General features: G+C 47.4%; 3 protein-coding genes across 4 annotated transcripts in view; 1 reads left to right on the plus strand and 2 right to left on the minus strand.

Moving 5' to 3' along the window:
- Positions 1 to 1,864: 1,864 nt before the first annotated feature.
- On the minus strand, positions 1,865 to 14,427 carry LOC144138179 (alpha-2-macroglobulin receptor-associated protein). Its single transcript, XM_077670342.1, has 8 exons — positions 14,072 to 14,427; positions 13,497 to 13,632; positions 11,655 to 11,807; positions 10,282 to 10,380; positions 9,186 to 9,415; positions 8,500 to 8,646; positions 5,890 to 5,950; positions 1,865 to 2,451 (listed from the first exon to the last, which is right to left on the minus strand). The coding sequence occupies exons 1-7, from the start codon at positions 14,252 to 14,254 to the stop codon at positions 5,891 to 5,893; spliced, it is 1,008 nt and encodes a 335-aa protein (XP_077526468.1). The 5' UTR covers positions 14,255 to 14,427; the 3' UTR covers positions 1,865 to 2,451; position 5,890.
- A 2,221-nt stretch (positions 14,428 to 16,648) lies between these two features.
- Positions 16,649 to 18,906, minus strand: LOC144138180 (uncharacterized). The gene is made up of 2 exons (XM_077670343.1): positions 17,736 to 18,906; positions 16,649 to 17,301 (listed from the first exon to the last, which is right to left on the minus strand). The coding sequence occupies exons 1-2, from the start codon at positions 18,792 to 18,794 to the stop codon at positions 16,807 to 16,809; spliced, it is 1,554 nt and encodes a 517-aa protein (XP_077526469.1). The 5' UTR covers positions 18,795 to 18,906; the 3' UTR covers positions 16,649 to 16,806.
- Positions 18,907 to 19,212: 306 nt separating this feature from the next.
- Positions 19,213 to 22,253, plus strand: part of Dnalig1 (DNA ligase 1) — a 36,683-nt gene continuing 33,642 nt past the window's right edge. For both annotated transcript variants that reach the window (XM_077670345.1, XM_077670346.1), the window contains exons 1-2: positions 19,213 to 19,372; positions 19,558 to 19,917. In XM_077670345.1, the coding sequence (XP_077526471.1) occupies positions 19,353 to 19,372; positions 19,558 to 19,917 (380 nt within the window). In that variant the 5' untranslated portion in view covers positions 19,213 to 19,352. The remainder of the gene's footprint in view (positions 19,373 to 19,557; positions 19,918 to 22,253) is intronic.

A 22,253-nucleotide genomic window follows, 5' to 3' on the forward strand; every position in this document is an offset into this window, starting at 1 on the left:
GTTAAGAACGCTCGTTGGGTTGGTTTTTGCGATAGTAAGCGAAAAAAAGTGGCGCTGCAACACCGGCACGTGCGGGAGGAAAATCAAGCACAAAAAAGAATAGACCTCCGGCTAGCGCGGTTTCAGGCAGGGGGCGTGCGAGCAATGCGAAGGCGGGAAATTTGAAATGCGTTGGGTGGTGGCAGTGAACGGATAACGGCGCCACAGCCCATTATGGCGAATTGCTGCTCTACACTTCCGACAGATTTCACATTGAGTGGAACGGCTTTTTAGTTGCACGATTCGCTGTTTGTGCAGATGAAGCAGCGACCCGACCGGTGCCGACGGGCGGTTCCTTCGAGCATGTGTCTGTCGATGGTAATCCAGGCTTCTTTTCTGGTGGGTGCGCTCTTGTCTGGCAGGCCTGCTTGTCTCGGTGGTGCACACTGCTTCCTTGGCTGGTGTATGCAACGAGTAAAAGCCCCCTGGACGGCAATGCGTGCAAGCTATGAAGTGGCATAGATTGGCTGTTGAACTGATTCGTTTAAAGGATACTGGCACGAAATTACAAAAACGGGCCAAGGTCAAGTCGACAGGGCTTGCAGGCTTTTTTTCCCTAGGGTGGCGTTTCCAAGGTGTCTGTGCACCACTGCTTGATAATCCAAGCAGGCTGTGCTTTGCGTCGAAAATGTAACATGGGTGGACTGCTTGCGAAAGACAAGCAGCGACATCAGAGAATCTCTTCTCCGAACCTAAGGTGCAAACTCTGGAATCTCGTGTGGAAAACAGCCTTGGCAACAGCTAGAAAATCAAACTCGCAGGCATTTACTAAACTGGGGAATAGCGCTTGCGCATTAACCCGTGCAGGTTATGAATTTGCACTATTTTTGCAACTTATGTGAATGATAAGATTTAAGTTTAACTTCCCAAGTTTCATGCATACCCAGCCGAAAACACCTCTGCTCCTTTATGGCTGTAGGCTACCTTTTTCCGGAGATTTCAGAAACGGCGCCTTTACGTAAGGAGCGAGATTAGATGATGGGCAAGGTAAATTTGATACGCACTTAAAATGAAACAGCAGCCCCAAATGTCACGTTATGCCGCGACAAGCTGTGCCGTTGCTTTGCGAAGCTGTGCGAGCGCTGCGAGCTGTAGGGTCAAGGATGAGGTCAAGGTCGACATCAAGGTCAACAAGAATGCAACTGGGCTACACATGGCAGTCAAAGAAGTTGTGCGGCTCAGACCAAGGCTACCCTGGCTGGCTGCTCCACGCACATCATGCAACGGTAAGACCCTTCAAATCTTATTTGTCAAAACGCTGGCATTGCAACAAAGCACACGACTGGCTCAAGCCTGCTGGATTCGCTTGGCTAATTCAATGCATTACTGCACTTCAAAGCCAAGTTGCAAAAACAGAGGCCTGAACTAGGGAGGCAGGCTGCAACCACACACGAAATCACTGAGGCTTATTAGGTCTGATAACAGTAGAATTCGTTGCATAGCTTAAAAAACAGGTTGGAATTTCGCGACTGCAAGAAATTGGCTCCCACTTCAGCCGATATTCCTTTATGCATGCCAGTTCTCCAGGAATCCACAAACAATGCTTTCTACAACTGAAGTATAAAAAGCATCATCGCACAGCCAATGTACTGTCATAAACGTTAATACCCAATCACAGCCCTCTACTGGCCACACAGCAAATGCAGTCAACCAAATTCGACCTATTCAGAATACCTAGTAACCAACAACAGTACACAAAGCTAAAAAAACACTCCGGTACCATTGCAATAATTTCACTATCACTCAAATTGGATGTGGCCAGGAACACCACAGTTTTTAGAGAACTAAGATTAAGGGGTGAATAAAAACTCCACACTGCCAAAACTGAACGAAAAATACATGTATCCGCAATTTATTTCCGTACAAAATGCCACAAAAACAAACACAGGAGGACCTTGGGCCTAAAGTGTGACATGGTACTTTACATAAACGTATACATCAAATGCACGTTTCTTTACAATAAATGCAAAATACTGAACGACATCCAAGTACTAAGTAATAAGCCACGACAGCTTGCGTGAAGTATTTGCTGCTTTGGTCGATACCAAACGTGGGGCCGAGATTTGCCCGTCAAAAGCTCCCGAGATTGTGCGTACACATCATAAGTTTCCAATTTAAGTCGTCTCTGCAATGCAAAGCACTGAATGGCAGCAAAGTCTCGATTTTGAAGTCACAAGTTCAGAAAAGAGTTTGTTGGGAGACGCATTTAAGTTGTCTCTGCAACGCAAAGCACTGAATGGCAGCAAAGTCTCGATTTTGAAGTCACAAGTTCAGAAAAGAGTTTGTTGGGAGACGTTCATCTAAGGCACCGTTTTCACCGCCGCCTGGTACTACAGCACGCTGGTGACCTGAACGGTAGTTTGACCCTGGTAGCCTTCCACTCTTTCTGTCCACATGCGCCTAGATGAATTCCTGAAAATGAAAGAAAAACAGAAGCAATGAGATCATTCGCTGGAATACCAGAGTGGTGTTACGGGAATGCTAAGGCTGGGTACACCTTATACCGCCACTCGTAATATCGGTGAACAATTGCTTTTTTTTACCACGTAAAGCCTTGGGTTAATCTGCTAAGAAAAACCATTTTAGTATTTATAGATGAAATAGTGAAGAAGGTAATTTTCTGACACTACCAAGTGTTCAATGAATTGTTGGCTAGCGAATTTACGCGATTGTAAATAGACTCGAATGTAGGTCGACCCCCCCAAAATTGCATCTCTCTCTCTCTCTCTCTCTCTCTCTCTCAAAAAAAAAAAAAAAAAAAAAGTTCCACCTAGAAAAATGTGTCACAAAGAGAAGCTCTCCCATCAACTACCAATATCCCCATACGATGGCTCCCCCCCCCTCAATGAACGATGCTCCCACGAAAGCCGTGCGGTCTTGGTGTGCGCAGTAGATGTTAAAAAAGGAAAGCTTTTGTATAAGCATGTGAAATAACCATGCACTGAGGGTTGGGCGGGGAAAACATTCGCTGCGAGATGACAATCATCGAAGCAACCGGCAGCGGCCACTGCCGCGCGATATCAAAACAAACAACATGGCAGCTGACGGAAGCGGCCATGCGCGATTTCCTTTCATTAGTGAGCACGTTACTCGCATTCAAGAAGCCTTTTGTTCATCTCCAATAAACAAAATGAGTATGCATTAGCAAATCCCTTGATTCAAAGCACAGCACTAACGTAGCCACAATTGTATCACATTGTTCAGTACACTTCCGAACGCATCTCTGGTAGGAGGTTAGTCACTAAGTACGGTGGAAAAAGGGGCACAGATCGGAAACGCCAACTTTCAAAGTCGGCATCACCTTTATTGAAGCCAGAATGTATGCAATGGCAAATTGATACGCTACGCTTCGACCACAACCATGGAAACAAGGGTACCAAGCTTTCCCCACCTTGTAGCGCCCCTGATTCCTCATTTCTCTTGCCATTACTAGCGGTACACGGTTCGATTTCAATTCCAAGTCGACCCCCCCCCCCCCCAACATTGGATTCTCACATTTAACGTGAAAAAAAAAAAAAAAAAAAAAAAAAAAGTCGGCCTATGATTGTAAATACAGTACCTCAGAGCTACAGTGGCATGCCTAATAGAAAAAGGGTCATGCAAGTTATGGTGACCATAAAATTGGTGTACACCGATTTCTTTGCATATAAAAAAAGGGAAGGGGGGTGAATACAGTGCTCTGTAAACAAACTTTTCCTAAATCGACTGCCTTAGTGGTTCGTTTGACCAGTGCAAGGGAACTGAGCTCCTTAAATTAAACAGAGTTAAAGCCTGAATGAACAAAGTTGAATAAAACTGCTATTTTAAAATACCTCTAACATTCTCATTACCTATGCTTCATGATCAAAGTTTGAACTATGGGAGCAGGCAAAGGTAAATATACAGATACCGTTTGTTAACCGCTAAAAGCGCACACACTGCTAATACCGGAAACTCTTCTGCGTAAGCCTCTGCAGCCTTGAAGGGGCCATGAAGACAAAGTACACGTTTGGTTTGGTTGGCTTTTCCCCCACAACAATGACACCAGTTATACCACAAACTTCTAAGGAGACATCATCATAAGCCTACTCAGATCCTGCAGTGGACCTGAGGGTGCGTTCTAATTTCCCCTTTAGACGGCTCCGTTGCAGTCTTCGCGGACAGTCCGTCATGTTAAGCCGCGTTCCAATTCAAACGAAGCAGTCAACGAAGGCTGCTTCGAAGAGACAGCACGGAAGTCAGCAACGATGCAGACTACCTTCCTGCGTAAACTACTAAGTGACATCAGCGCCATCTTTTTGTGTACCAGTGACAAACTAACGTTATTTTATTGAAATAGTATAATTTACTAGTGGTGAAGATGCATCCGTTTAGTTTTGAAATCGCAGAATGTTTGTAATAATAACAGTAATATTTACAAAACCTGCGGCTTGCGTTTTTCAACACGTCAGCTACAAAGTTGTCTGCGTTGGTGACCGCTGCGCCCTTCGAATTCTCCTTTCTTTAGACGTTTAATTAAACTTCTTTGTAACCTGTCTACCAAGCTGTCCACGAATTGGAACACAGTCCGAGTATGCTGCTGCTGCTGCTGATCAGTGGCGACTCCCCATCCACCCTTCTGGCTATTTCTTTTTGACGTCACAGAATATTATTTGTGTGATTGGCAGCAGCCAATGTAAGCCATCGCCAAGAAACATGACTGGGCGATTGTAGTAGGAACTTTAGTTTTATCTGATCATGCTAACGTGCTATTAACAAACACACTGATAACTCCACTTTGAGTGCTGGCCTATATTAAGTCACTCGTGCCCACAGCACGTCAATGTAGCGCGAATTTTCAAAGTTTTTCAGTATTTCGTGAGTGTTTTTGGTTCAAAGAAGAGTCTTTCGTGGCTGCAACGGAGCTGAGGGAGTTACCAAAGGCCAGTCGTGTCAAACTGAACAGAGTTGCATTTTGTCTTCATGGCCACCATTGCCCCTGCAATAGAGCACGCTACTCGCACTGTTCTGCCACCAGGCCAGTATATATCTTCTCCGCCTCTCAATCAGCCCTTCGTAATTTTGCTCACCAAAAGACCCGCCCACACACCACTGACTTCGTCACTTCAATACCTGCTTCAAACCCTCGTCCACGTTTCACACTGGTTTGGGTTCCTGGCCACGCTGGCATGTACGGAAACACCCTAGAAAACGCACTCACCCGAGTGCCTTCCCCGGGTCCGCCCATGTCCTGGCCAACCCTCTACCACCCGCCGACGGTTCGTACTCAACACCGCACTTCCCGCCGTTACCAATTGCACGCCCAACGCCTATCACGCACCCTGTACCCACCCCCCAGTTCCCGTCTAACTCGTGAGGCTGCGTGCCTCATTCAGCAGGCTCGAACCTCTTCACTCCCCTCCCATCACACTCTTCACCACATCTATCAGCGCCCTGTCCATCCTTCCTGTCCCACCTGTTCTTCCTACCCATCCATCCCTCATTCTAATTGGGACTTCAGCCCACCATCTCTTACTCAATCCTTCACTTTCATCACTTCCTGGGAGCTCTGGCTGTCTCCCCCGCCGACAGTGAACATCCAGGCTGCCCAGGAAGCTCTCTACAAACGTGCGCCAGATCCGCACAGACATTCTGGAGTACTACGTGGACCCCGTGAATTGAACACTCAAACTAGGACCTGGACTTTGGTCTTGCGTAAAATAAAAGTTGGTTCTCTCTGTCTCTCATGGCCCTCTTGAATCAAGGCAGTCTGCAACGTGAACTGAGCATCGGAGTCTGCATAACTGCCCATTTGATAAGGCAGAGAGTAAGATGAGACTGATGCTCGCACACGGGTATCGGCAGTGGAAATATATTTGAGCTTTGGCTCACCTTAGAGTTCAAGATGCCGTTGAAGGATGCGCCCCTCCAGCTCTTGGTGGACTTTGTTGACCTGTAAGGGAGGGGTAATGATTGTACGTTCATGCAGCATGTGCAAAAACCTCCAGTGAGGTCTTTGGTAAACACTTCCTTCTAGCTGAAGCCAGAACACTTGCCCGCCCTAGACATGTAACTTGCAACTGTCACCAAGCTTGGCTTGATTACATCTAACCAGTACTGACTAACCTCGTATTAAAGCAAGGCTTTCTATGCCTTAATGATGGCATTGACGTCCGAGTGAAATGCGTTGCAGGAAAGCCAACTTTACACAATGAATTTCACAAAGGGCACATCAATCGTACACCACATAGCATAACAATGGGATGTCTTTGGACACCTAACGAACCTCTCGCAATACACAAAATAGTTTGGCAGTACACACAGTTAGCGATGATGAATTACATTCTCTAAGCAGGGTTGGACTTTGGCTTTGTTGGAGATTGGCGGTGTGGGGTTGGACATTGGCATTGGACTTCGGCAGTTTTGGTTTTGGATTTTGAACTTTGGCTTGGACTCGGGTTGCATGGGAAAAACGCATCGAATTTTAATCATTTTTCACAAGTAGAGGCTCTGATTTTACTAAGGTTAGTGTAACGATTGTTCAAGACAAGCGGTGATGGTTTCGTGTTTCAGGGGAAAGCTGGGATGACATTTTTCTGTAGAACGTTTACTTACAAACAGCCCTCTGCAGTGTACTTTGTGCTGCATAGCCTTTTCCAATATAGTCATAAGGACGCATTTTAGCGGGCAACAATTTTTTCTTGCGAAAGAAGAGGCAGCCTCACTCAAGTTTCAAACACTGGCACACACACAGCTAACAAGAACAGGCCTCAATAGTTGCAAGGTAATGATTGGTGTCATACAAGTTGTCAGTAATGGCAAATTTAGCCGTTATTACACACACCACGTATAAGATGCTAGTGGTAGAATGATGCAACTTTTTTTTCAACCACTTCAAGTTGTAATAGTACTAGCTAAATAGGTTCTGAAATGTCCAGTTCTTCGTATTGTCACAAAATGATTTGGAGACGTGAAGCTAACCGCTATGGCTACATTCTTTGGACTGCACTTAGCAAACGACAAAACGCTTTTCGCTACCAGCTTCCATTGCTGTCCTACTGGCCTTATCCAGCACTGTAAATGGCATAAATATATTGTATATTTTCTGCTTTTTTCCCGCAACCGTAAGTTGTACTTTTGGTTGGAGTTTTATTTCTCAGGATTGTGGAGGTGTATTCCATTACGAGTTAGGTACAAGGAAGGCACTTGCGGTGCGATGCAGAATGTTAAATGTATTGGTATGCCGCGGCGTACCACTTAAATGATGTAAAAGATACCAGACGCCCCTTATTTACAAAAGAAATGCGTAAAATTAATCCAAGAGTACACTTTATACTGAAAAAACAATCAAGGGCCTTGCCAAAAATCCCGGGCCATCTCCACTAACGCGAAACCTGGAAAGGGGCGAAGCATGCACTGTTTAAGTGCATTCTTGGCGCCTTGGCGTTTTTGCCAGCGGATATGAAAACCGTTGGGGCGCAGAGGTATACAGCTTGGCTGTAAGTCTCTTGTTTTTGAAGCACGAAGCTCTCTAGTGCGAGGCGTACACGAGTGTACCGGTGTTTTTTTAGTACGCGTTACATTGTAGTGCGAGGTGTAAGCGAGTGTCCTGGTGTTTTAGTACCATGACTACATGAGACAATGGTTACGATGACGACATGAGACACCAACAGCTCGAGCCCCAAAGAGGCTTTTTGCCCAAAAAAATTTTGCACTGCTGGGGTTCGAACCAGACCATTCACGCCAAAACGTGTTGTCCTACCCTAATGGCTACTGAGGCCAGAAAGCAGGGGTTCATGTATCAGTTGCTCAAAATAGTAGGAGTGTTCCAATCAAGGCAGTAAGTGGTGCTGGGTGCGTACGGGAAGTGGCGGGCTTGTAACCACAAATTTAAGAAAACCGCAAAGAAGACCAGCTAATTTTATTGCGAATGAAACAATGCATGGATAAGCAGTCGTCCAACCGAGGGCTCTCATCTGCAAATGCGTAGAAATTTCAATTCTTTTTTAGAGATCTTGATAGAGGCCATGCTGACACATGCCTCACCAAGTGTTAACGGCAAGAAGGCTTCTTGGAAAGCCATAGTTCGACTTGCAAAGACTGTTTGCCAGATCTAGAAAATACTTCCATGATGGAATGCGAAACACGTTGAATCAGAATGAATTTTAACACTTGGTGAGGCGTGTGTGAGCACGGCCTCTATCACGCTCTCTGAAAAAGAATTGAAATTTCTATGCATGCGCTCATGATGAGAGCCTTCAGCTGGACAGTGGCCTATCTATGTATTGTACTTCATTTGCAATAAATCCAGCTGGAAGTTTAGTGCAGTCTCTGCCGTCCTCTTTCTGTCCTCGTCTTTTTTGTGCCGTTTCCTTGGGTCATGTACCAACGAAGCCCAGTTTTGCACATTGTACCCTAAGGGGAATGGCATTATCTTGCGTGGCGGGGAGGTCAAGAGGAAGGAGGGGGCGTGCAGGACACAGTACTGCCGCCGCCGCTGACCTTGTGGCTGTACTGCTTGATGCGCTGCTTGAGCGTCTTGACGTGGTCCGCGTCGGGGGCCGCCTTGGGGTCGGCCCCGTGCTGCTCCAGCTCTTCCTGGAAGTGGTGCAGCTTGCGGATGCGGTGCTCGTAGTGCTGGAGCTCCTCCTTGGGGAGAGGGGGAGAGCAAACGCAAGTCAGCCGCCAAAAACCATCAGATTGACTCTCGCTCTCCTTGAAATGACCTCACGTCGCCCTTGTCCTCATCACAGCTTACACGCGAGGCTGTGAGCTTCACCCCAAATGCATTTAGGAACAAAGAAAAGGTGTTGTAAAAGTACACAGCTGCTTGTAAGTATGGTCCACCAGTTCACACAGCCTGCCAAACTAGGTGCATGGTGATCTAGAATGTCCTTTGCAAGGGTTCGTTCTCCGGTCCACTGAACTCGCACTGAACTAGCTAGCTACTCCAGAGCTGAGCACCGAAAGCCCAAAGCTGCTGAAACTTCTCAGTGAGGAAGGTAACTTGCCCCCTAATGTCTTAAAATTACTTTCAAACCAACCTTATAACTTAGAAACTCCTTGCCTGGATTCGGATCAGTGCTAGAACTACTGGCTACCCCTCTGAACGTCCAAGACTCAAGGCAAAAACTTCGAGAACCCTTCAAGCTGTCGGAATGGCACCCAAAGGCACCCTCCTCCCTCACCTTGAGTGACTCGAGCTCGGAAGGCGTGAAGTCCCCCTGCTGGGCAAGCTTCCAGAGCTTGGCCACCTGGTCCTCGGCGAAGCCGCCCTTGCGCTTCCAGGCCTGCTCGGCCCGGCTGTTGAGCTTGCGGTACGAGTCGAGCAGGGCTTCGTGCCTCTTCTTCTCCAAGTCTCCCGACAGGAGGCCGTTCTGCCGCTCCTCTTCCTCCAGCATGTTGAGCTCCACTTCATCTGCAAGACGGGGAAAGAGGTTATGTTCACCCCCTTCACAATATCCTTCACACAACTCTCGTCATATGTTCACCATCTTTCCCTACCTTCCCCATTCCCCCTATCTTCCCCATCTTTCTCCAAGTCTCATTTTAAACCTTTCATGCTCTTTTCAGCTACTATGGGTACTAAATTTCCAACAACGTTCACCCAGAATGCAGAATGAGTGTGCCAGCCTCGTGATGTATGCGAATCGGAAATAGTCACCGCGAATACTTTTTCCAAACGCTGCCTTTAAAAACAGAAATGCAACAACACCTTTGCAGAGTTAATGCAGAGAAAAATTTAGCAGCGAGTCTTCCATGACTGATACAAATGAATCCTTCATTCCACCAAGGTTACTTCGTTTCTATCACTTCATTAGTGATAGTTGGCCCCCAATTGTTTCTCAAACTTGTGAGCAGTGGTCATTTGGGTGGAAAACAAACAAAAAACAAAAGCTGATAGTGCAACGTGAGGTACAAAAATGTGCACAATTCTACTTCGCTCAATAGCCATAAACTGTTACTTTATGAGAGGGTACTATGTGAAGCGGAGACGGGCACCACTGTTTTATTCCCTGCGTAACAAGCCTGTACGGTAAAACCTCATCGCAAGAGACACTCCAGGAACCCAGGAAAAGTCTCTTGTAACCAAGGTCTCTTGTATGCAATGTTGCTACCACGGGGAACACAGGAAAACCGACCAAACCGTCTTCATTCTATGTCTCTCATAACCAAGCGTCTCTTGTAACTGTCTTTTTGTAACGAGGTTTTACTGTAGTGCAGAGTTATACGTTACTGCCATGAGGCACTGTGAGGAACACAATCGCAGGTTCCGGTACTCACTCGTGAGATTCTGCCCCTCTTTGTCCTGTGTGGTGTAGTACTGGTCGATCTTGTCCTGGTGGTGCTGGAACTCTTCTCTCAACGTGCGCATCTCCTCGTCTGCACAACAGGATGATAGTTTTAGTACTCCCTCACAACTGCAAGTTGTCTCTTAAGATAGGACGTCTTTAACGCCTGCCCCAATGTTGTAAGGGTGTTTAAGTGTAACCTAAAATGAGTACCGATGCAGCACTTACTATACTCGGTTACAACTCAAGAACGGCACCACCTCATGTAGTGTATCACTCCGCCAAAGCGCCGGACCCGTGACGTCAGTGCGCGCGCGTTTTGAAAGGGGTTTGCTATGAATGCGTGATATCGCCTGCCTTGTCTCACGCAGTTTGTTTGTCGTCACTGGAGTCGTTTATAAGCATATTAAGTCCAAAAAATCACGGGAACGGCTCACGCCATGTTCAAAATATTCCCAGTAACGCTCTACTTGCGCCGCGCGGAGAAACATCCGGCTACGGTGATAAGACACAGCGGCAACTTCCGGTGCCGTTCTTAAGTTGTCACCGAGTATAGCATCAGGCATGTGACTGCAATTATCAACATCTAGGTTCAGCCAAATTACGATTACACCATGCAGCTAGCGCGAAGTGAAAGTGATTTACCGCGCACTACATTGTTAACCGTTTAGTGGAGGGTAACAAATTTTTGATTTCACGACGACGCAAAACTTGCATACAAAACCCTGCACTGCTATGGTTCGTTGGTTAGGATTCCTTCCTTAGAAGCCATACAGCCCAGCTTCAATTCCCTGGGACCGACAAGCACATTTTACTCTTCAGATGTACTAAAGATGGCCACGCAGGCACGCACAAAAACTCAAAGGTGGGTCAGACACTGTTCAATGCATCTGATGCTTCAAAAAAAAAGGAGGAAAGGCCAATTCTATATTTTTGCACATTGCACTCATGTGAAGCTGGTGCAGCCAGGAATCAACTTCTGAATTCTTAAGCTCAGAGTGAAAGTTGAGGACGTTCTGACGGGGGACAAAAAACACCTCAAAGGTGGGGATTAAAAACGCTAACTAACACGACTGCTACCTGCCGAGGTGCCTCTGTGGCTAAGGCAGTGCGCTGCTGAGCCCAAGGACATTGCGGATTGGATTTCCGGCCGTGGCGGCCGCTTTTCTGATGAAGGCGAAAAGCGAAAACACCCGTGTGTTCGAGATTTCGGCGCACGTTAAAGATCCCCAGGTGGTCAAAATTAGTGCGGAGCCCTCCACTACAGCTCACCTCATAGCCTGTGTTGCGTTGGCACGTTAAAGCCCACAAATCAAACGCTAGTGCTGACTAACAAGCGAGTTAAGTCCAATAAAATACTCTCACCGCTGAGTCCCGCCTTCTGCACCTTGAGCCAGAGCTTGTTGAGCTTCTTGTCCCTGAAGATGTAGCCCTCTTTCCGGGCCACATTGGGGTGCTCAGGGGGCTCATCTTCGTGGTGCTTGAACTGGTCGGACAGGTCGAACTTGTCCACAATTTCTGCGTGCATGTAAGAAAGATTATATGATTGCTCAAACAAAATGCACTACAACAATCTTTCAGAAAACACCGCCGCCTTGACAATGGCACGTAATGAACCTTCACAGCAGCGAGAAACAGACAATGAACTTGAGAGGTCACGACACATGATTGTTCCTAAAAGCCCACCACAAAGGCAACCATGACAAGACTTGCTACCTTACCATTCACTCATCCTCCATTCATGCAATCAACCAACACTACGGGGCCTCACAAAATCGGCCGGTGTCTCACTAGACAATACGTAGATGTCCCTCAGTCCCCCTCCTCAAAAGCAATAATGGCAGGTCATTGGGCGCCCACAATTCACTCCTCATGAGGGGCTTGATCTGCCCTTAACCTCATTCTGCTCTTCACTTACGTAGCATACAATGTGGCGTATGGCCAAATCCTTGTTTGGAACCAGGCATTTTGTGGATTTTGTTTGCTTCTTCCATGGCAATAAAGCTAGGAAATCAATGTGGGGTGCACTGCACGAGGGCTTCATTGATTAAGCTACGATGTCTTTCCGTTTAAAGAACCCTCCTACTACCCTTCACTTTCACTGAGGGCATGCAGAGTGATGGACAGGATTGTGGTTTGGCTTGTCTTGACTAAATTCCTTTCCCGTACAGTACACAAAACTCCACGTGCACACACAGTGAAACCAGCACACCGTAGAATCTTTGACAAGTGCCCTACTGGTGCTTGTAGCCCCTAAACGAAAATACTGCACTTTGAACAGCTTGCCTTGAAGACAGGAATACATTTCAAGAGAACCTCAGCGAGTTTCAGGGAACTGAGAAACAAATGCGCGATTTGGAAGAACATACCTGAACATACGGTAGACTCGTTATTAAGACAAACAACACATTTGCTCTCTTTTTGCACAATGCAAAAAACATCCGCTTAAGACGAATTTCTGATATGAGCAAATTTTCATGGTCTCTTCGAATTCGTCATAACGGGAGTTTACTCTATACTTAGACTAAAGAATGGAACCAAACGGTTACTGTGCAACCTCCAGGAAAGCACAGTAAACGGTAACGTACTAAAGGGGTTGAACTGCAGCTTACGTCAAACCATCATTTAGTTAAACATTAGTTCTTCAGCCAGCCATGCACGGCGGTACTTCCCAGACTAACCATCAAAAGTACTACAGAAACAAGTTTGCAGTGTTTTGTAATAGAGTTTAAGGATCAGGAGGTGAAGGGCATTGTGTGGCTTTGACAAGGGACAAAGTTGCTGCTGCAGAGGTGTAATAAATGTGTGCTGCTCACACATACGGTAGCAGACTAAATTCCACACTTCAGAAGCTGCTTTTCTGATGGGCGTGAAAACGCCCATGCATGCAAAATGCTCACGCGCATGAAAGAAGCATTTGTAGCCTAATCTAACCTACAGCCTTGGTGACGTCAGAAATGCACCAGCAACAACTGTTACCATTGGACAGCAAAAGCATAATAACCGAAGGGCCACTTGCACGAAGCATTGAATACTAGGCAAAGACCCTTAAATGGTTTACTCGCATTTGCAAAGCAGTGATTATTCTGTCGTAAGGCTGATTCTCCCAGACGAGCTGAAATGTCACCTCATTTGTCTGTACAAAAATGACAGTTGGGTGCACATCTTATGATGTCTGTCACGGTCTTGAAAAAATAAACTGCGCACCTTTGAGTTTCCTCCTCAGATCGGCCTCCTTGAGCCCGTCCTTGTCTTGGCTCTTGAGTTTCTTCCACGAAAGTTCCTCCTTGTCTTGAACTCGCAGCTCGGCGAAGAGACCTTTCAGCTTGGCTTCGCTTAGCCGCTGCGTTTCAGGGCGCCGGAGAAACGTAAATTAGAAACCACACACACATTGTCCCTGTAGTCGCGTCGAAATAATCATTAAAATTGCGACACAGCAGGTGCACATTAAACTAAACTGCAACATTTTTTTGCAACATTTTTTTCTCTCCGGGCTGGGAACTCACGGTGGCCCGTTTCGACCACGTCCAGTGTGGACATGGGAGACGACAATAAAAATATTTTTCAAGGTGAGTAGTAAGAAAGCGAACTACAACAATCTACAATTGGTAACCTCGGTAGTCCAGTAAATTTTGAACCCTGTGCAAAACAGAGGTGCCGCGTCGGCCGGCTCACGGGCGGAAGTAGGCGGATACTCTACACGGAGACGGAAACAAAATTGGCAGCGTACCGCATCCAAGGTAAACCCTTCAGCTACTGAAAATTTAGAGTACCGCACTCACCTTTTGCGCTTTTTCCCAGAGCATGTTTAACTTGTGCATGCGAAAGGGTTTCTTCTCGGCGTTTGGGGAGGGCGGTGGCCCAACGCGGTTCATCGCCTCGCTGTACTTGCTGTTACTGTGAGCGCCGACCACGCAGTACACGGCGGACAAAAATAGCACGAAGCAGACAACATTACGACACATTGCGACGAGTAGGAAGTGCTATCGAAACACAAAAATGGACTAGATTGGACCGAGCGGTTAACTTCTTGGGGCGAGCCTCAAGCGGCAGCCGTGCTACGAAAAATCGCGCAACTAAAAGTGAACTACGAAGCGTGCGTCGGGCTTCGCCACATGACTGCTGAGTTTTTGCAAGAAACCCGAACGTCAGGAGCGCGGCAATTTTCTGTGACGTCACACCCACTAGGGGGCGGCAGCTTCCCCTGAGTTAATGATGGCTGTAGCTAGCGCCACTTGCGATGGTTAAGGCTAAAATTTGATTTACTTGGTTATTCTAGTCGAAAAAAAAAAAGATTTAGGGACGAAGGAAGACTGACAGGCAGCGCTAGCTCCATAAATAGTGGGCCTCCTCGATTATCAGTCCCCGATCGTCCGCGGACTGCCCGAGACGCGATCCGGCACCCGATTTTCCCATGTATTCCTATGGGGCTCCCGGTCCGAACGCAGTCCTCGGACTGCCCGCGGACCGTCCAGGACTGGTAAATCGAGGATGCCAAGTATTTGGCATCACCCGCACCTCCGGCGTGTAACTTCAGGTTCCGGCAAATTTCTAGCTTTGTGTCATTAATGGGCTCGTCTAGGAATAGTTGATGGCGAAACAAGGGCCAACCACAGTCTACAATTCCATGACGTCCATTTTTGAGCATTTCTGTACCCAACTAGAATTCTAGTTCACTGTAGTGGGGTCAGTCGCGCTACAGCTGAACCTCGTTATAACGAACTGATATAGCGAATTATCGGCTATGGCGAACTAAATACTAACTTTGGTTGGTCACGTTTAATTTTAATGACAGTTATTCTTTTTTAAAGTGAAACTGTGAGAGCCGCGCCCGCTATCGGATATAACGAAGAAACTCCCGTCGTCAGACGAAACTGCAGAAGTAGAAAAGGCCCCTTGTTCGAGGACGCTGTGTAAACCTTCATCCTGCTCAGTGCTGTGAATAGCCACCAGACAAAGATCACATCCTTCCCCGAAAAAATAGGAACGCACGCCTGTTTTGTGGAATGAACTTTGTTCTGTTGTAAATTCCCATTTCATGTTCTGGCTCATTCAGCTTGAAATGCCACAAGGAGAAAGATAAGGGTTACATTGTTTATAGTAGGTTCGAAGTTTTAGGGGCGAAGCTCCTTAAGTCATGTGTCTGTCCATCCCTTGTGTCTCGTGGTACGTGACCGCCGCATGCTTTCGGAGATGTCGCAAAGTGGGCCGCGTTGCACGCGCAAGAACCGGCTGCAACCGGCCGCGCAAACTCGGCACCGGGAGCGCGAGCTTGTCTGTGTTCGCCAACGGAGGCGCGAGCGCACGTGCACTGCGAGGGGGAGATCACGCAAGAGATCACGCCACGAACGCAGGCAGTCGTTCTCGGAGATCGAACGAGACGCAAGGACCTTTGCTCGTTTCCTCTCGTCTTGTTCGGGCACAAGTTCGCCCTTAATAAAAGTTCTTTCTTTTACCGTTGTGTCCCATCCTACGTGACAAATTGTGGTGGAGGTGCGGGGTAGTCCTCGATGGCGCGGGGTCTTTCACCAGGTCTGGGCCTGGGAGCATTGACTCCGAAAATAAAAGTTGATTTGTACAATGTACGCACACAGTCTTACGTCTTTCTTAATGATGTAATGGGCGAACTTTCACGGGAGAGTTACGGTTACCGATGATCTCCCCCTCTCGAGCTTCGCCCCACTTATCATCATTCATTCCGTGGATATGGGGTGATTTTTTTTGTTTTTGCCTTGATGTTTTTGTATCAAGGACTTTTGCGGGAGCCAGATTACCGATTGGTTGAACCGATTTTTTGCTGTACTGTTACAACGAAAATCAGATATAACCAACTAAACTACTGTCCTGACACCACTTCGTTATGACTAAGTTTGACTGCATTTGTATGCTGGCCAATCAGGGACAACTTTCTGAGGCCATCCAATTACCGTCAATCTTCTCTTCCCTAACTCTGTTTTGATTTTTATAACCAGTGTAAGCCTTTTCCTGTACTGGCTTCATGGAAAACATGACTTCATGCTGAGCATGAAGCCATGTTTTTTTCCCCCCCACATTTGCCCTTTTACTGAACTTTATTTAAAAACAAAAGCACTCCCATGTACTAGGTATCTGTGCAGATTTAACATTCTGAGGTCTATTCTATTCTGTGGCCTGCGTTTTATTTCACTGTGTAGAACTAATAGTAATTAGATTTTGCAGACCAGTGCTGCTATCGCTAGACACTCATACAAGAGGAAATGTCAACTGTCTATGGCAGCTTCTGTTATAATGGGCTCTGGCTTTCATAAATCCACAAAAATAGCTCCGTGACGCAACACGTACACTACTTACCGTAATGTAAATAAACACTGCACAAGTCGGAGGTTTGAGGCCAGTAGTTTTATTTAGAAGTTTCAAAAGAAAAGCACCACAAACACAACAGCACCGAGCGTTTGTTGCAAATGTCTGTTTGGTCCAGTTCAAAACACCTTCACATTGTAGCTGTGCCCCTTCACAAGTTCTGCTGAACTGGGAAACATCAAATCTCCATCATCTCTATCGAGTACATGGAGCGATCGTTGAACTTGAGCAGCTTTACTCTCTTTGAGAGTACTAACAACCACTGTTCCAGTTCGCACAGATCACTGAACAGCTCTTGAACGCGTGACACTGCTACTGACAGTCTCTCCAAGAGTTCGTCAACGGCCAGCGGGCCTGTGTCAAGAGCCCAGTGGTTGTAGTGTGCGTCCAACAGGCATGCCAGCCAGTCCATCGCTTTTGCGAGCGGAACCTCCTTCTCATCAGCCATGGAGTAGTTCTCCAGGAAGTTAATGAGGTACACCACGAGGGCGGTAGCCTGCTCCAGAGGAAGGTGTTCACGGAGACATTGCGTGAGAACGTCGCAGGTATGGGGGCAGCGGAGGAGGTTGTGGAGTACCATCAGCTCGGCAGAGTCCGTTGCAGGCGGAGAACCTCCATGGAACAGACGGCTGAGCAACAGTACAAGCTCTCGCTCCGGGACTGTGTCAGCAACCTGCAACAACCAAGAACGAAAGGGTTTTGAAATAAACTACGCAGAAAGGAAGGCAGAGAAACCAGAAAAAAAGAAAGGGACAACTATTGTCACTTTTGAGGGAAAAAAAATCTGGGCTGGACACACCCCTTCCGTTATATTTAGGGCTGTGTAATACACGTGAAAACGCGGTATTTTAGTCTGGCATGCACAAGTACTGCAAACTCTGTGACAATGCATTGCATAGGGCCTTACGTGACTGCTCTGTGTTTGCGGCAGAACAACTTCTAGAAACACACGAAGTGCCTCAAAAGAAAAAAAAAAGCGTGTTGCAAGCAAAAGGTCACGCTATTCTGCAGAAAAATTAAAACATGTCTGAAAACGACGGAATAACGTAACACATGACCTCCCGGTCGAAAGCTACAAAGCGCCTGCTGCAGTCTTTTAGAACTCACCGGTTCCAACGCTTCGGCCACTTCCTTGGGGTCACCAAAGCATATCTTCGCCGCAACAGCGGACGCTGCGGGCACGCTATCTTCGGGCCTCGCTCCGAGCCCAACAGCCTGGCACAGCGTCGCGCGTCCGAGCTTCACCCACGCGCACATCACGTTGTTGCTCGAAGATCCTGTCACGAAGCAAGCACCACCTCGTACCAGCCCCCATCGCTGCGGCACCTGCTCGAGCTTCCTCGAGGCCTCAAGCGTACCGTACTTGACGTTCCAAACGAGAACCTTGTCTTCAAGGCCTACAAGGACGCGGCTAGCATCGAGCGCTAGTAGGGCCGCTGCCAAAGACTTCTTGCTGGCCGGCAAAGGCAGCTTTCGTCCTGCCAACGATCCGTCCTCGCTCAGACATAGCAAACCTCCGTCGAAAAGGCACACAGGTCGCTTCTCGCTTTTCGGCGAGGAAGTTTCCGACACGCGTTCAAACCCCGCTTTACCGCGGCGGAATACGCGACAGCGACGCGACGAGTCTGATTTCGTCGTCGCGACGGACAACACTACAACCGTCGACGCACCGTCGGTTGCGGCTTCGACGTGAATAAGTTTTTCCCTGTCGTCGCACAGGCGTCGGGTCGGGTGAGAAACCTCGCTCTTTGTTCCGTCCTGCAGCTCTGTTAGCGTTGCGCAAACGCCACTGTCCAGGACGATCAGCGGTTGATCGCCGGCTTGGTGTAGAACTGCGAACACGCGGTTCGAGAGAGCGATCTTTTCGCGTGCAGTGGTGTCGTTGGCGTCCTGTGGGAGGATTAGCAAGCTGCTACCGCTCGCCGCAACATATTTGTCTCTCTGTCCGTCGTAAACGACGGGGCACGTGAACGGTTCCGTGTGGGAGGTGTGCCACGTCTTGAGTTTGAACGGCCTGCCTTCGAGTTCCACGAGGGACGCGGATAGCTGACCATGCGACACGACGACCGTCGTCTCCGATGGGCCCGGCTGCACGCAGAAGGTCTGAAAAGCGTCCGCTTCGCTCGTGACTGTGCCCAAAGCGAACGGTTCCCCGATCGAAGTCATTTTCGCGGCACTCTGGCACGGTTAAAATTAAGCGTTTTTCACGGGCGCAGAACAACGTGACAGCACGCCATGGAGGTCACCGTGCGTGCCGCCATATTCACAAAAAAGAACGTGTGCATGATGATGATAGTAAATACTAGTTAAAAAAATAAAATACTTGCGAGAACTTAATACCGTTGTACAATGTAAAACATCCAGTATAAAAAGTAACCTTAGTTTTTGATAATTTGTTAATGCTAGCAACTTTAATACAAAAGCTGCTTTACAGTTTGTGCATGATGGTGATAGTAATCCAAAAATAAGAATATTTTACAGTAACTTAACAGCGTGTTAAGTCTTTTACACATTTAGCATAAAACACAAATAAATTTTAGTTTAAAGTAAGTTGTTGCTGCTAATAACTTCACTACAAAAGTTGTTTACATGATCACGTGACTGTTTTGGCGCGATCCGTACCGTCGCGCGCTGTCCCGCGCAGTTGAGTCTGTCTCTCGAGTGTTTTAAATCGTACTTCTTTCGCTTTTAACGTTTAAGCTCGCAGTGTTCACAATCTCAGGGATGTCGCAGAAAAAGATATCGTAAGTAGCCGTTGTCCGCGTCTGCGCGGGCAGGCGCGTCCGTCCCGTCTCACTCGGATGGGCGCGACGAGATTGCTGTGGATGTGTTGTACGCGGGTTACTCGCTGTCTTCTCATCGCTTGCAGTCCACCGTCGACTAACTGGTGCAAACAATGCCGACCGGGCGCGGCCGTTTCTTTCCGCAGATCGTTCTTCACGAGCACCACGCCTTCGTCGAAGTCCAAAGAAAACGGCGAGCCTCCCGAGCCATCGGAGGATGGCAAAGGCAAAAAGACTGCTCCGAAGTCGGACACCAAGGGCAAAAAGTCGTCGGCGAAGCCGGACACCAAGGCTAAAAAGACTCCCAAGTCGGACGCTAAGGGTAAAAAGTCGGACACCAATGTGAAAAACTCATCGTCGAAGCCATTCACTGCAATTAAGGAGAAACAGCCCTCCGCATCGTCGTCGTCCGACCCCGAGGAAGAGGCGAAGGAGCCCGCCGCCGCGTCGGAATCCAAGAAGAAAACCTCTTCGTCACCGCCGGTTAAAGAGGAGAAGGTTAACGGGTAGGTTCTCCAGTTATCACTCCCCGCACGTTTGAAAGTGTCGTTACAGCAGCGTAGGGAGGAAGTCTCGACATGTTGGGGTGGTTCGAACCGTATGTCTAGTCAGTATTCGCTCTCCCCGCCTTCACCCAGCTGTCGTGAGAACACGTAGCAAACCGTTTCTTCAGAGGTTGAACGCAATTATGAGGGACCTCACTGTCTGTTACGTTGTGTGGCATGTTATCAGGCTCCTAGCACTTTTACACTTAACCATCGCCTCTGATTGTAACCAACTTCATGTTTTAGATTGAGTGCCCTCCACACCCTTATATACACCTTCTTTATCTAGTACATCACAACCGTGACCCTCGTATTTAGGTGACAAAAATGACGCCAAATAAGAACACGGGTTGTAATTCAACGATTGTATTGCAAAGAGAAGGTTTAGTACATGGTTAGGATATACAAAAGGAGGTCCCAAAGTCGCAGACTTCAACGAAGCCTCCTTTGGCACTGGAGGCTGTTGTGCCAACAAAATACTCGCAATTTATTTATTTACAAAACACTGTCAATCCCTCGTAGGGATTATTACAGGGGTGAGCATCACTGTCACAGCTTTTGACGGATGGAACAACAACAACTAAAAAATTCCCGGGCCATCTCCACTAATGTGAAACCTGGTGAGGGGCGAAGCATGCAGTGTATAAGTGTATTCTTGGTGCCTTGGCGTTTTTGCCAACATACAGCTTTGCTGCAAAGGTCTCTAGCACGGGGTGTAAACGAGTGTCCCGGTGTTTTTTTAGCATGCGTGATGTTTAGCATGAGTCATAAACGAGTTTCTCGGTGTAATTACGACTTGACAGAGAATAACAGCGCTTAAACGGGACGAAAGAAAGATAGACAAGACAAGGTTTTTGCAATTACGACATCGACAGGAAACGCCAACAGCCCCAGCCCATAAGGTGCTTCTCCCATAAAAGATTAGAATAGAAACGAACACATAATCACTCAATTTTATTTACAAAATACTGAAATAAATATTAGGGAACAGTTGTTGGAGCACGAGCTGGTTCATTGAGCTCTTCCAAGTCCAATATCGGCGTTAGTGGTGGCATTTGTCTGACAGCCCTCATTATCTGTTTCCTGTGTAGCTTGGGATCATCCTTAACTGAAAGTGACACGGACAAGTCGTGAAGGTATCCAGTGCGTTATCTTCATAGTGCTATGTGGCTATTTGAAGAGACTTATACCCGTGCTACACGGGCGTTTGGAAGGACATTTCAGTCGAAGGACCTTCGAAATTTCAAATGCCATTCGAACTGGAAGGAGTTTCGCCGATCTACACGGCGATTCTCAAAGGCAGTTGAAAGTTTCCGCATTCGCCCGCCATGTTTTGGTGTCGCCACTGCTGCCATGTTTCGTTCTTGGCGAAAATGTAATTTTAGAGTTAAAATGGGCAAAAAAGCAATTATTAGAGACCAAATTGATAACTATCTACAAGCGCGAACAAAACATGCACAAGGCAGCAAGCTTCTTTTTGTCTTTTTCCGCACCGCCGGTGTTGAGAGTACCAAGTCACCTCGTAATCGTAGAGCGAGTGGCAAAGAACGAAAACAAGCGAACAAGTGAAAAATTATTAAGATCTTGCACTTCAAACACAAAGTTTTTCTCGTAAATAATTGGTTTTGTTATTGCGGCTTGCAGAAACTGAGCCCGAGGGTACGACCGTTCGCGTTTCAAAGGCCTCTGAGTCTCTCAAAGGTCAGTTGTCGTGCTCCTTTGACTCAAATGGCATTTGAACCAAAGGCCTTTGAAAAACGTCGTGTAGCAGCTCAAAGGTGTCATTTGAGTCAAAGGACATTCGACTCAAAGGCCTTCGAAACGCTCGTGTAGCACGGGTATTAAAATAACTTGTTCACCGAAGCCGGCCGGGGCTTCGTGCTGTTAGACACCCAGCAAGGCTTGTGTTGGTACTACTAGTGCGGGACAGTGCGAACTCCCTTGACATCTGTCAGTAAGATATGCACTTGTACAGTGCATGCTCTCACGTTTTCTTTGTCGTTTCCAATCTGTATGGTGTTCACTCGCTGGCTGAGGTGTAACCAGAGTATGACTTCATTCTTGGCTGTGGGCTGAACCTACTCCTCCTGGCTTACAGTCTTGTAACCTAAGGAGTGTCTCCAACTGTCAGATCTTATTCGGGGCAGTGCTTACAGTTCATCTGGGTATGTAAGCTGTTTCAGAGCACCGGTACGATGTACTAGTATGTGTGGGGAAAAAAACCAATGGGGAGTGCGGGTCCTTTTAGCGATGAAAAAATTGTGGGGAGCGCAGGCGTTCCCCAGAGAACTGCTGTT

This window comes from Haemaphysalis longicornis, unplaced genomic scaffold (genome assembly GCF_048455015.1).
Source record: "Haemaphysalis longicornis isolate Haplotype H1 unplaced genomic scaffold, Haemaphysalis longicornis Haplotype H1 scaffold_5, whole genome shotgun sequence".
In the NCBI taxonomy this organism is placed as follows: domain Eukaryota; kingdom Metazoa; phylum Arthropoda; class Arachnida; order Ixodida; family Ixodidae; genus Haemaphysalis; species Haemaphysalis longicornis.

What these genes read in the sequence shown, in the direction of transcription:
- LOC144138179 (XM_077670342.1), bottom strand. Translation starts at nt 14,254, where the DNA reads ATGTGTCGTAATGTTGTCTGCTTCGTGCTATTTTTGTCCGCCGTGTAC. An exon ending in TCTGAGGAGGAAACTCAAAG is followed by an intron (nt 11,808 to 13,496) that starts GTGCGCAGTTTA and finishes ACATGCACGCAG; the next exon opens with AAATTGTGGACAAGTTCGAC. An exon ending in CCGAGCTCGAGTCACTCAAG is followed by an intron (nt 8,647 to 9,185) that starts GTGAGGGAGGAG and finishes CCTCTCCCCAAG; the next exon opens with GAGGAGCTCCAGCACTACGA.
- LOC144138180 (XM_077670343.1), bottom strand. Translation starts at nt 18,794, where the DNA reads ATGACTTCGATCGGGGAACCGTTCGCTTTGGGCACAGTCACGAGCGAA. An exon ending in TGGCCGAAGCGTTGGAACCG is followed by an intron (nt 17,302 to 17,735) that starts GTGAGTTCTAAA and finishes TGGTTGTTGCAG; the next exon opens with GTTGCTGACACAGTCCCGGA.